This window comes from Sturnira hondurensis, unplaced genomic scaffold (genome assembly GCF_014824575.4).
Source record: "Sturnira hondurensis isolate 20B ecotype Veracruz unplaced genomic scaffold, ASM1482457v3 Scaffold0002101, whole genome shotgun sequence".
Lineage (NCBI taxonomy): Eukaryota > Metazoa > Chordata > Mammalia > Chiroptera > Phyllostomidae > Sturnira > Sturnira hondurensis.
The window spans coordinates 119,657-133,659 of NW_028074732.1; the positions used below are offsets into that span (position 1 = coordinate 119,657).

General features: G+C 41.2%; 1 protein-coding gene across 1 annotated transcript; it reads right to left on the reverse strand.

Annotated features, from left to right (window-relative positions):
* Positions 1-1,228: 1,228 nt before the first annotated feature.
* Positions 1,229-2,164, reverse strand: LOC118982802 (olfactory receptor 9Q1). Its single transcript, XM_037039975.1, has one exon. It carries the CDS (start codon positions 2,162-2,164, stop codon positions 1,229-1,231), a length of 936 nt encoding a protein of 311 aa, XP_036895870.1.
* Between the last annotated feature and the right edge of the window lie 11,839 nt (positions 2,165-14,003).

Below are 14,003 nucleotides of genomic sequence, written 5' to 3' on the forward strand. Positions count from 1 at the left end.
ATCATTCACATACCTGGCATCTTGTTTTTTGGTAACACAAGGGACAGGAAGAAAAGGAGCTTAATTTCCAGGAATAAGGGTTGGAGAAAGAACAAAGTGTTGAGGAGGTAAGACTTGTTCCCTTCCAATGCCTTGGGTGTGATTGAGTCACCTACAGTTAGAGAAATAAAGATCAAGAACCATCAGACTCTGAGACACTTTGGACACAGGCTGAGAGCCCTAGCCCTTGCAGAGCACAGGAACTCTGTACAGGCCAGGATTCCCTCCTGCCCACCCACCTCTGCATGGAATACAGCAATGCTCTGCCTCTCCAAGGTCAATGGCTTTAAGAATACAGAGTGTTGACATGTATGATACAGACACTACAAGTACTGTTATGGGCAGTGGGAATGATATAAATTACCAAGTGGATTCTCAGGCAAACAAGGTGACAAGTGGGAGATGGAACAGGTGGGGAAAAAGAAGCAGCAGACATATTTCCATGCCAATAGCAATCAACAGAAATGCCATCATGGGCTTTTTATAGCAATTCATGTGAGGCATCCCTGTGAACTAGTACAAGAATCTGGAGGATATTTTGAGTACTATCAGCTTTATTAACTGGACCATCAAACTACTACCTCAATTTAATCATTAAAAATAAATGTAATCTAAATATTGAATTCTAATTGATGATACCATTCTGATGTATATAGTGAGGAAGAGAACTAATACCAATGTCTGCAACTCACTCTGAAATGCATCAAAAAGTAAAGTGTGATGGGTGAATTGCTGGATGGGTAAATGAGTAGACTAGTTATATATGTGATAAGGCATATAAACAAAATATTAGCAGTTACAGAATCTCAGTATGGGGCATAGGAGGTTCTCTGCACATTATTTTCACTATTTCTATATGATGGAAATCTTTCACAAAAAGTTTTGCAAAAAATGCAATCATGTTTTATGGTCACAGGCCTATGAAGTATGCTACGTCTGGATTACACAGCATTAATTTCAGATCCTTTTTTAATTTTTCCTGGGAGCTACAGCATTCACCCCAATCTCTAGTCTCAGGCTGCCTCTTCTTTTTCTGCCTTTTTTTCCTAAGACTAAGGTTTCTGGTTCTTTTTTATACTTTGTACCCTGACATATTCATTTCAACATTGAGTGTGCTGAAAATGATGTGTCCAGAATGCCGGCACTTGTAGAGGAGGTGATTCTCAGGACTGTCCAAAGTTGGTAAGAGTTAGGACAACCTGGCCCTATTCAGAATTTTCCTCAGGGCTTCCTTCACTTCCTTGTTCCTCAGGCTGTAAATGAGAGGGTTCAACATGGGGATGACTGTTGTGTAGAACACAGAAACCACCCGATCCTCCTCTGATGATTGGCCAGACTTATCCCGCAAGTACATGAAGATGAGGGTGCCGAAGAACAGCGACACAGCGGTGAGGTGGGAGGCACAGGTAGAGAAGGTCTTGGCCCTGCCTCCAGCTGAGGGGATCTTCATAATGGCCACAATGATAAACAGGTAGGACACCAAGATCACCACCATGCAGGCAGGGATAACAAAAATGGCAAACACAATAATGACCACTTCCTGGGTGTAGCTGTCCCCACAGGTCAACTTTAGAAGGGGAGGGAGGTCACAGAAAATAAAGTCGATCTCATTGGTTCCACAGAAGGAGAGAGTGAAAGCTGAGACTGTTCGCACCAAGGCGCTGAAGAGACCAGCAATGTAAGCCCCAGCCACAAAACCCAAACGGGCCTTCTTCGTCATGATGGTGACGTAAAGCAGGGGTTGACACACAGCCACATAGCGGTCATAAGCCATGAGGGCCAGGAGGTAGCAGTCAATGGAACCAAAAAAGGTAAAGAGGAAGAACTGAGCAGCACAGCGTGTGTAGGATAAAGCTGCTCCGAGCTCCAGCAACATGGCCAACATCTGAGGCACAGTGACAGATGAATAGCAGATGTCCATGAAAGAGAGGTGACTCAAAAGGAAGTACATTGGAGTGTGGAGCCGGCGATCTACATGGATCAGGATAATCATGCCCAAGTTCCCCAACAAGGTGATGAGATAGATAAATAGGAACAGGAGGAAGAGAAGGAATGCCCGTTCAGGATAGTCAGTGAATGCTATAAGGAGAAATTCAGTCACTAAGGTGAGGTTCTTCTCTGCCATGAAGCCAGAGGCACCTGAGAGGGCTAGGATAAGATGAAAATTAGGAAGCTGCAAATAGGACTTAAGTACATTTTTAGTTTACATTTTATTGAACATATACTATGGAAAAAATATGACAGGTACTGTGTGGGGATTCAGAAATAACTAGTCTTAGCTCCTACCCTCAAGGGAATTTTATGACATGCAGTTGTCTTAGTATGTCAAGAAAACTAATAGGGGTAGGCATTTTCAGAATAAGAGTATATATTCTCTGACCTTTATTACTAACTAAATGTGTGAGACCCTTTGATTTAGATAACAGCTTTTTAAACTAAATTTATTAGGATGATATTGGTTAATATGATTCTACAGATTTCAAGTGTACATTTCTATGATACATGATCTGTGTATTGCATTGTGTGCCCACCACCAAAGTCAAATTATCTTCCATCACTATATATCAATATTTGGCCACCTTTACTCTTCACTACCCTCAACTTCCCTTCCCTCTGGTAACCATCATACTGTTGTCTGTGCCTATGAATTTTTGTTTTTCATGTTTGTTCATTTGTTGTTTTCAGTTTTACATCCCACGTATGAGTGAAATCATATGGTTTTTAACTTTCTCTGACTTATTTCTCTTAGCATGAGATTCTGAAGGTCCATCCATGTTGTCACAAATAGCAGTGTTTCATCTCTTAACCAACTTTTCCTACTGCTCCATTAGAGGGTGATGCATGGATCCTGCTTACCCTGAGAATACCCATCTCAGGATTCTGTCGCCTTCTCTCCATGACCACAGCTCTTCTCCCTTTTAACCCTCTTCAACTCTTGCCTAGGTCAAAGTGAGAGCCATCTAACTAACAGCCCTCTCTACCTTCAGACTTGGTTCTTGCCAATTCTTGTTCCTCGTTGCAACTAGAGTGATATTTCTAAGACTTTAATTTGTCATGTCTCACTCTCCTGTTAAAAATTGCACCATGGCACCACATCAAGGATAGGATATCATTGAGACTCCTGGGGTGTCAGGGAATGTCCTCCTTGAGCTCCTCCCTACTTACTTCCTCACGTCTCCTTCTTACTTCTCATTCCTCACATCCACAGCCATACCCCACCCTCTCCAGCCATACTAAATGATTTATGGCATCTCTAATTCCCCCATGTTTCTCTCACATCTCTGCTTTCTACAGGCCATGCCTTCTGCTGAAACACCTTCTGTTGCCCATGCCAAGGGTCTCATCTAGCTCCTACATGATCTTCAGACCTCAGTGCACAAGAAGTCTCTCTTGAGTTTGCCTCCCCTAGCCAGAGTACAGGCCCTGGAGCTCAGCACATAGTAAAGGCTGAATGTGTTTTTGTGGAATAGTGTCGAAGGACATATGAAGCACCCTGCAAAGGGAAAGGCACTGTACAAGTGTTCAAGTGATTATTTTTACTTTTATGAAAACTTTAAAAATTAACATTTATGAAATCATAGCCATCCTTGGTTCGACCACTCCATTCTCAAGCCACCAATGTCTTTATGTAATAGAAAGCTGTTTGCCAAAAATAAATTTTATAAGAACTGATATTGTCCTAATAATACAAACACATAGAAAGAAACTATTTTAAATGGTTTACATATTAACTCATTCAATCCCCACAACCACTCTGTAAGGTAGGAACATTTATTACCCCCATTTTATGGATGAGGAAACTGAGAGTTTAAGTAACAGGCCCAACATTGTACTGGTAAGTGGTGGAACTGTCATTAGGAACAAAAATACCCACAGAAGCACTATTTGCCTTGTAACAGAGTCTCACATACATCATATATCTACTCCAACAGCCCAGCAGGGCTCAGGAAATGTCTACCTTTAAGTAAACAAGCATGAGTACCAGCACTGCAGTCTATTCATATCTGGAGGCTGATGGAGACTTTTGTGCTAAAGGACAGAAGTCCTTTGGCAGAGTTGCAGTGGATGAAGATAAAGAAATATTCAATCATCTTTAAAGCATTGGACTTTGGCAGCTACTCCAGTGTTGGACTGACATATTGAGGAAAATGATAAATAAAAGAAATTGGACCCAGTATTTCAATTGAGCATAAGTCAAGAGAACTGGATCAGTTTTCTCACCTGAATTCTATTTCACCTTCACCTGGAAAGTCCTCTTCACACTTTGTCCACTAATTTTCCTTTGTCTCTAATGTTTGTTTCTCTGTTGTTGCTTGGAGAGCCATCCTAAGTGTGTGGGGGAGACACCACTGCCCTGGGAAATAGGAGTTCTGGGTGGTTCTTGTCCTCCCATACTTGCTCAGTTAGGATGATAAGCAAGTTACTTAATCTCTTGGGGCCTCAGTGTCCTTACCCCTCCTCCTACACTCCCCTCAGTGAATCAACATGGGGACAACAGTGTCATAGCTGCCCGAATGTCAGTCCCTTCACTGCATCTTTCTCAATACAAATCTGTCAAGAAGTATTTTCTCCTTCTTCCCTTAATCTTTCTGTTTCCATGATCTGGTAGATCTGGCTAAGAGGCATCCCTCGCTCTGGGTTTTGTTCATGTGCAGGCTGGAATAAAGGAGGTTGGAGAACAGCCTCTTCCTATGAGCACCTGGCCCCAACACAATTCCCTTGTGCAGAAGACTCTAATAATTGTTACAAAAGTTCTGAAGTCCCCAGTCAACGGCTAAAGTGGTCTCTGAGGAAAAACAATTATTACTTGTGTGGATTCTCACCTGATCCGAGTCCTAACTCCCAATGGATCACCTTATGGCCCACTGAGTGGGGTCCAAAAGCCCTGAACCCCAATTCTGCACAATCTCTTGAGGTCAACATCAGCAATTGTGCCCATTACCACCCTCATCAGTGTGGCCGTATCCTAATTGAGAAGTGCTTTGCTTTGATCCACATTATCCAGTAGGACACACTGGGGACTCTACCGAGACCTCAACTAGACACATAGTATCTTCTAAGTTTGCCCTCCCTGGGGGTCATGTGTTTTATTAAGTCTCTTCCTTTTTTCTCTTTAAAAGCAAATCAAATTATAGGGAAAACAACATCCTGGAATATCATCCAGAGGAGAAATTGACAATTTCTTGTTGGTCTAGCCTTTGCCAGCTCTCTGCATTTTTCACACTGTAGCATTTTTTAACCCCAAATTCATTGGTATTTTGTTAAGTCATTAAATTTCAACATGTCCCAATTTAGAAAAGGAAATAAGAAAGACAGAGAAGAATGGAATGGTTGTTCTCTTTGACAATTATGAGAAATAAGAGAAAGTAAGACCACATAGTTCATTGATTCATCACTATACCAACAGTTCTAAACAAAGAGCAAAAGATACAATAAAACAAACCCTCCCCCCAAAAAACCCACAATGCCTGTCTACAAAGAATGTGCAGCCTAATAAGTAGGATAATTATACATCCTACCATATAACAAGCACTAAACCCTGAAGTGAGATGTAAGTAAGGTGCCATGGGGATTCAAAGCAAGACAAAATTACTTATAGTTGGGATAGATCAGGGATGACTTCCCAGAGGAGGTGACAGTTAGGATGATGGGCAAAACTCTCCAGGAAAGGAGACCAATGTAAACAAATTCACAGTGGCAGGAGAGCTCAGGGACTATTCCTGGGACAATGAGTGAGACTTTTGTGGCAGCACAGGTTGTTTCTAGGCAAGTCAGGACTAGGGTGAGGTGAGTGAGGCACTCTCCTCAGGTACAACAGTTAAGGTGGCACCAAAAACATTAGTAAACACAGTAAGTAATAGTAAAATATTATTTAAAATGAAAATCAATGCAAAAAATTTATGATGAATCAGACATCAACATTTTAAGTAAATACAGTATGAGTATCATTGATTTTTCTTTTGCCTCAATCTCTAATGTGTCTTAGAATAGCACTGGCACTAGAATACTCACATATGCTTGAAAAGGGAAGGCAGGACACCCTAGAAGGAAAGGGCTTCTAGGAAACAAGCTTAAAAAAATGGCCTTTAGTCAGCTAGAGATAGTCTATTTCTTTCGTCTCTTCCCTCCATTTAAGAAAAGAGAATGTAGAAAGGTCAACATGGTGAGATCTAATGCCTGCAGAGTATCTTCCATCATTTGAAAGCACTCTCTTAATTATCTTTACAAGAACCCTGAGGATTGAAAGAGATCATGGGACTCCTCATTTGTCCTGATGAGGAAACAGGGCAAAGGGGCACAAGGTCATACACGTACTTGGTAAGTGGACTAGAAATTTTTTCTGTCCTACACACTTTGGTTGTTAGTGGACTCTACCTAAGCCACAGCCCTCACTGCCCAAAAGGACATTCTTTTATGACCATGCACACACACACACACATCCAAGCTCATTGGGTGAAGAGGTGAGTTCTCTGGTCTAGGAAATGACCTTAAATCATGGTGACTACACGATAAGTTTATTTTAGCCATGAAAAATCTACTTTGGCAAACACACTATGCAATATACAGACAATGTATTATAGAATTGTACACTTGAAACATATAATCTTATTAACCAAGTCACCCCAAGAAATATAATAAATTAAAATTAATATAATTATTTATCACAGAAAGAAAATGTAGTGTGAGTTAGGTAGTTCTCTTTCATCTTGCAGCTATGCCATTTGGAACAAGTGGCCTTCAACTTGTGAGTGCAAGGAAAGAGCAGGTGAAGGTCATGTAAAATATCACTAAGGACCAGACCTAGAAGGGGTCTGCCTCACTTTTACCCATATCCAAATGACCAGAATCCAGTCACATGTCCTCAACATCACAGCAGGGGATCTAGAAAATGTACAGAAGCAAGTGGATATTTGAGCAAACAAATGTTTGGGCTAAGTCTCTGCCACAACCCTCACCCTTGGTTCAGTGTAATGTCTAGAACCTGTCCCAAAATTTCCGAAGACTCCCAAGGGCTCACTATTGCATTCGCATGGCTCTCCTCATCCTGCTTCCACTAGAGCATTATGCACACTGCACCCATTTCCCATAACTACTAAGCCCACCCAGTACCATAGCGTGCCAATCAGAGAGCATGGCCTTTTCTCTTTTTCTTCATTCTTTAAAGCAAAATGAACACAGAGTTTGTTTGGGTAACAGATTTAGAATAAATGTATTAGTAAACTTAAGAGGTGAACAGAGAAGAAAAATTAGAACTAATAATGGATATCATTATGCTTCAAATTGCCCATCACAAGGAATGGGCAATTTGTCACTGCCTGCCTCTCACCACTTCAAGCCTGCCTGCTACCCTACATCCCTATCTCTTTATCTATTGAGATCATCTTCTGTTTCTGTCTTGCTTGTCTAAGTTCCTCAATCTTCCAATCCAATGTACTGAAGAAGGTTCAAAATTCTTCATGCACTGTTATCCATATGATCTATATCTTTATCATCCAAATTTCTTCTGTATAGACCACAGATTAGAGGCCCTTAAATTTCATAATCCAGATACCATTTTGTTTCATTCTCCTCAACTGGAGGAATTTTCCTTTTTAATAGAAGAAAATTAGGTAAAAAAGTAGGTCACCTACCATTTAATTAATATTACTTTTTTACCTTTAATAAACCACAAAAGGGTTCAGTGCTCAAAGACATATGGGAAATTGGGTTAAATGACATTAAACAATTGTCTCGATTAAAGGATTTCTCAGACTTGAGTATGATAATATACAATGTAAATCTCTGAAATGAAGTATGTATTGTGCAGCAATTTCTGAAAGTATTTTACCACAGGACATTTACTTAGCTGCTGTGTTGTAACAAAAACACAAATTCAGTGGCACACAACAATAAGCATTCATTCTCACCTTCACAGGTCCATGGGTCAGCTAGGATTTGCTCATCTGGGCTAGGTTTTTCTAGTTTGGCCAAGCTGGAGATTGGTTCCTGATTTGTTTCATGTGTCTCTCATCATCTTTGGGTCACCAAGATACCCAAGATATCTTCTTCTAACAGTGGCAGCAGCACAAGTGGGCAAAGTCCCATGACCAAAGCACATTTTAAGTCTTTGTTTATATAGGTCTGCTAATGTCCATCAGCCAAAGAAAGTTCCATGGTCAAGTTTAATACCCTGAAGCAGGTCAGTATTCTACTCACAGTGGGAGAAGAGTGGAGTGACTGTTTCCCAAACAATAATAATTCAATATTTTCTATAGTCCATAAGTACTCATGCCCTACCACCTCAATCGCATGCAAAATATACTCATCACCACGCTGAGACCCATACACACTAACTTCAACAAGTTACATCATTGGGATCAAAGTCTAGGATATAGTGGTCTCTGTCAGTCCATATGCAGCTCCTCTTAGTCCAGAGAACTATGAACTAAAAAGAAAAGTTATCTGCCTTCCCTGCAATACCCACCATACATTGCTGAGGCAGGCAGGATAACCAGAGTAAAAACACCCATTAGAAAAGATAAGAATGGCAGGCATGTGGCAGTTACTGATCCATATCACCTCCAAGCTCCTACTGGCAAATACTGCCAAGTTGCCCTATCCTCAAGTAGAAAATGTGCCTTGTTAGGCCATTAACCTACTCCTTGGTGGAGACAGAGCACCCCCGATGGTATGCCTCATGGGTCTTAGAACACAGCACGATCATTAGAGATTTTTCACACCCCAAAGTAATTTAGTCTTAAATGCAGATAGCTTCTATTTTAGCCTTCTCTCTTTCCACCACTCAGAGTTTCCCAGAGAGAAGACATTAAAAGTTTTGGTTAAGGGTATGAATTCTGATATCAGGCTCCTGGGTTTGAATCCAGGCTCCATCATTTTCTAGTTGTGTGATCTTGGAAAATATGCATAATCTCACTGTACTTTAACTTCTTCATCTGTAAACTCAAATAACAGTACAAGTACCAAACCCATAAAGTTGTGGAGGAAGTCAAAGGAAAGAAAAACAACAGAAAGAAAGTAAAGCCACTCTTCAGTAAGGTATCCTGATCTTCCCCATCGGAAGGGTATTCCCAGGACCACTTCCCAAATTCAACCTTTCTTCCTACTTCTTATCTGAATCTTTACACATTCAATAACGTTGTAGAATACGAACCATCTGGTTACTTTAAGATAGCAGTAAAACTTCCCATTTGGCTTGTAGTGAATGTAGAACCCACTGATGATAACTGTGGTGGCCACAGAATGAGCCAACATCCCTGAGTGCCCACCAGGTACCAGGCACCGTGCCAAGAATGTCACATGTAACTTCTCACTTAAAAATAAACTTACAGCCCTGGCTGGCAGAGCTCAGTGGATTGAGCATGGGCCTGCAAACCAGAGGGTTGTGATTCAATTCCCAGTCAGGGCACATGCCTGGGTTGCAGGCCAGTTCCCAACAGGGAACTCATGGGAGGCAACCATACATTGATATTTCTCTCCCTTTCTCCTTCCCTTCCCCTCTAAATATAAATAAATAAAATCTTTAAAAAACTTACAAATCATTTCTAATTATATATGGAAACGTCCTCCGAGATGATAAAGCATTCTTTCTTATGGTAGCAGTTCTCATAGCTTCATTATACAACTGTCATCTCCTCATCTCCTTACTTCAGTTTGCTCTCTTCTTGCTCAATATGAATGATACTGCTGAGGTCAGCCTTCCCTGTTACATAATTTAATTTCAAAGCTCTATCAATATCCCCCCCCCATTAACATGCAGAATCTCCTGACTTCTGGCCAAGATGAAGGTGTAGATAAACACAGTGTGCCTCCTTGCGCAACCAAAAGAAGGACAACAACAAATTTAAAAACAAAAAACAACCAGAACTGCTAGAAAATTGAACTGTATAAAAGTCTGACAACTAAGGAGTTGAAGAAGAAACACTCACCAAGACTGGTAGGAGAGGCAGAGAAGGAGAGCCTCAGCAGAGAGGGCTCTCTGCAAGGTGACAGTTGGTGGAGCAGGCAATCCCACATTTGAGCACAGATAAACAGGGAGGAACAACTGGGGAGCAAGACAGACGGTACAGCCCAAAGATCCGGTGCTGGAAATAAAGCCTAAAACCTCTGATTGAAAACACCTGTGGGGGTTGAGGCAGCGAGAGAAACTCCAAGCCTCACATGAGAACTCGTTGGAGAGACCCACAGGGTCCTAGAACATACACAAGTCCACCCACTCAGGAATTAGTACTGGAAGGGCCCAGTTTGCTTGTGGAAAGTGGGGGAAGTGACTGAAAACTGACAGAAAGTGGAGCAAGTGGCATCGTGCCCTTTAAGACCCTTCACACATACAGCATCACAACACAGCAACCTGGTTTGCCCCACCCTGGTGAACACCTAAGGCTTCGTCCTTCACTATGTAACAGGTGCACTGAAACAAAAATAAATGACCCAAATGAAAGAACAAATCAAAGCTCCAGAAAAAATACAACAAAGCAATGAAGAGATAGCCAACCTATCAGATGCACAGTTGAAAGCACTAGTAATCAGGATTCTCACAGAATTAGTTGAATTTGGTTGCAAATTAGAGGAAAAAATGAAAGCTATGCTAAATGAAATAAAGGAAAATGTACAGGGAACCAACAGTGATGGGAAGGAAACCAGGACTCAAATCAACAATTTGGAGCAGAGGGGAGAAATAAACATTCAACCAGAATAGAATGAAGAAACAAGAATTCAAAAAAATGAGGAGAGGCTTAGAAACCTCCAAGACATCTTTAAACGTTCCAACATCTGAATCATAGGGGTACCAGAAGGAGAAGAGGAAGATAAGAAAATTGAAAATTTGTTTGAACAAATAATGAAGGAGAACTTCCCCAATCTGGCAAAGGAAATAGATTTCTAGGAAGTTCAGGAAGCTCAGAGAGTCCCAAAAAAGGTGGACCCAAGGAGGAACACACCAAGGCACATCATAATTACATTGCCCAAGATTAAAGAAAAGGAGAGAATCTTAAAAGCAGCAAGAGAAAAGAAGACAGTTACCTACAAAGGAATGCCCATAAGACTGTCAGCTGATTTCTCAAAAGAAACACTGCAGGCAAGAAGGGGCTGGAAAGAAGTATTCAAAGGCATTAAAGGCAAGGACCTACATCCAAGATTACTCTATTTGGCAAAACTATCATTTAGAACGGAAGGGCAGATAAAGTGTGATGAACTTGGAGTTCATCATCACCAAGCCCTTATTATATGAAATGTTAAAGGGATTTCTCTAAGAAAAAGAAGATAAAAATATGAACCATAAAATGACAACAAACTCACAGTTATTAACAACCAAGCCTAAAACAAAAACAAAAACAAACTAAGCAAACAACTAGAACAGGAACAGAATCACAGAAATGGAGATCACATGGAGGGTTATCAGTAGGGGAATGGGTGGGGAGACAGGATAAAAGGTACAGAGAATAAGAAGCATAGATGGTAGGTAGAAAATAGACAGGTGGAGGTTAAGAATAGTATAGGAGCCCTGGCTGGTGTGGCTCAGTGGATTGAGCATGAGCCTGTAAAACAAAGGGTCCCTGGTTCAATTCCCAGTCAGGGCACATGCCTGGGTTGCAGGCCAGGTCCCCAGTAGGGGACACATGAAAGGCAACCACACATTGATGTTTCTCTCCCACTCTTTCTCCTAATATTTTTAAAAAATAGTATAGGAAATGTAGAAGCCAAAGAATATATATATATATATATATATATATATATATCCCATTGACATGAACTAAAGGGTAGGAATGCGGGTGGGAGGGAATGTGCAGGATGGAGGTGAATAAAGGGGGGAATGGGACAACTGTAATATCATAATCAATAATATATATATAATCCAAAAGAAAAAAGATGTGGAATTTCCTTTGTTGACACTGTTTTTTATGACTTTCCCTGGAGGCAGGCTTCATGGAAAGCTCCTTACCTGAGGCTTCTCTACCTCAACAGCCTGGTTTCCTGCTTATGTGCTGCACACACTTGCAAATGATAATGACAGCACAGATGTTACTACCATAGAAGAGGCTCTTGATGAGCATTTTTGCAGAGCTGTGAAGATAATGAGTACAACTTGGTTTATTAAAAGCTTTCCTCAGGGCCTCCTTCACTCCTTTGTTCTTCAGCTATAAAATCAGAAAGTTCAGCCTGGGGCTCAGTGGTAGGTAGAATATGGTCACAGAGTTTTCCTTTGCAGGGTCTTGCCTAAATCACTGCATACCTAAATTAAAGCATGGGTCCCAAAGATTGACCCAAGTGCAGTTTTAAATGAGGCAAAGGTAGAGCAGGCCTCTGACCTGATCTGCCAGTGTTTGGATGGTCTTGCTGGTGAACAGGTAAGTGAACAGGATCACAGAGAGTCTAGTCATAATCGTAGAGAGAGCAACTCAGATATAGTAGCAGAAATCCTATACAGCAGCAGCTGCTACTGTAAGCAATCCACCCAGTCAGGGCTAGCAGTGATGGGAGGTCACAGAAAATGAAACCGACCGATGAGGGCCACAGAAGGAGCAGAAGACAGTGAAATGTGTATCTAGAGTTACATTTGTCAAACCTCCCAAAATATGCAGTCACCAGCCTCCACCAGACACCCTGGGAATCATGATGATGTCATAAAGCAGGGGCTTACAATGGGTGCAAAATAATCATAGGCATCTGAAAATCTAACTCATATTTCCAAAGATGAGACCTTAATTTCAGTCAAGTAATATTTTAGGATTTTGAGCACTGGCTTCCCACCACCACCACCAGTTCCCCCAACCCAACAGCCTGTGTTCCGTACAGCCCCTGTTCACTGCCACAACTCAGGAAGCAGGGATTGCTTGTCATGCACCTTCCCTTCAGGAGCAAGCCTGATACATCCTGGACTGAAAAACCAATTGAACTTCTAAGTAGAATTTTTAATGCATTAAAAGAATAAAAGTGTTGACAGTAAAGCTTTTAGTTGTGAGAAACTATGTTAAAAAACAAAAGATTTTCCTTGAAAAGTCCTCAAATGGATCTTTTAATATAAAGAGCAATCCTAGAAGACAGGAAGCAAGGAGTTTATACCATGAACCTAAAATTCACACTATGATGAAGAGGCATTTTCTTGTTGAAAAAGAATAAAAAATATCATCAGCAGGCAGGACAGAAAAAAAATAGAGGGTATCCTGATTATATTAAGATTGTTGTTACGAAGGTGTCAATGCCTCCAGCACCTCCCTAGCCCCAATGAGCCCTGGAGGGGTCAGTAGGTCATATAAGCTCCCATCTCACTTTTTGTATCTGAAGGAGAAGGTATGAGTGCCTCACCTTCTAGGGCAGTGGCAAACCTTCTAAGGGTTCTCTGAATCCAACAGGGCAGCATAGCAACTTACCAGCATTAGCTGATGGATGCAGAGGGGCCAAGAGTGACTTCACACAGTCCAGACACCTCAATATTAAAAAATTAATGAGAGCGTTGGAAAACCAAAGGTGACGTAGGCCCATGCAAAGAGAATGCAGAGTATACAACAAGGTCTGTCCAGATAGTGACCAGCCATGTAATACAAAAAATAGAGACATTTATTGAAGAACATACAAGATACAAGAAACATTGTACATAAGACAGTGACACCTCAGTCCCCTGCAAAGGAGGCAACTTGGGACCTCACACAGTTCTCTCAGCATCTCTTCCACTGTTCAAAACACTGTGATATCCTTTGTTGGAATTGCCATCAGCTGCTCTGCTGTATTTTCCTGTATCTCATTGACAGTCTGAAATCTTTTCCTTTTCAAAGGTGATTTTATTTTTTTGGAAAAGGCAGAAGGCACGGAGTCACAGATCTGGGCTATAGCAGGGCTTAGTCACCTGGATGACTTGATGTTTTGCCAAAAAACTATGAGATGTGATGCATGAGCAGACACATTGTCATGATGAAGCTGCCAATCACTCACTGCTGTCCCCAAAAGCCTCTGAATCATCCAAAAAGTTT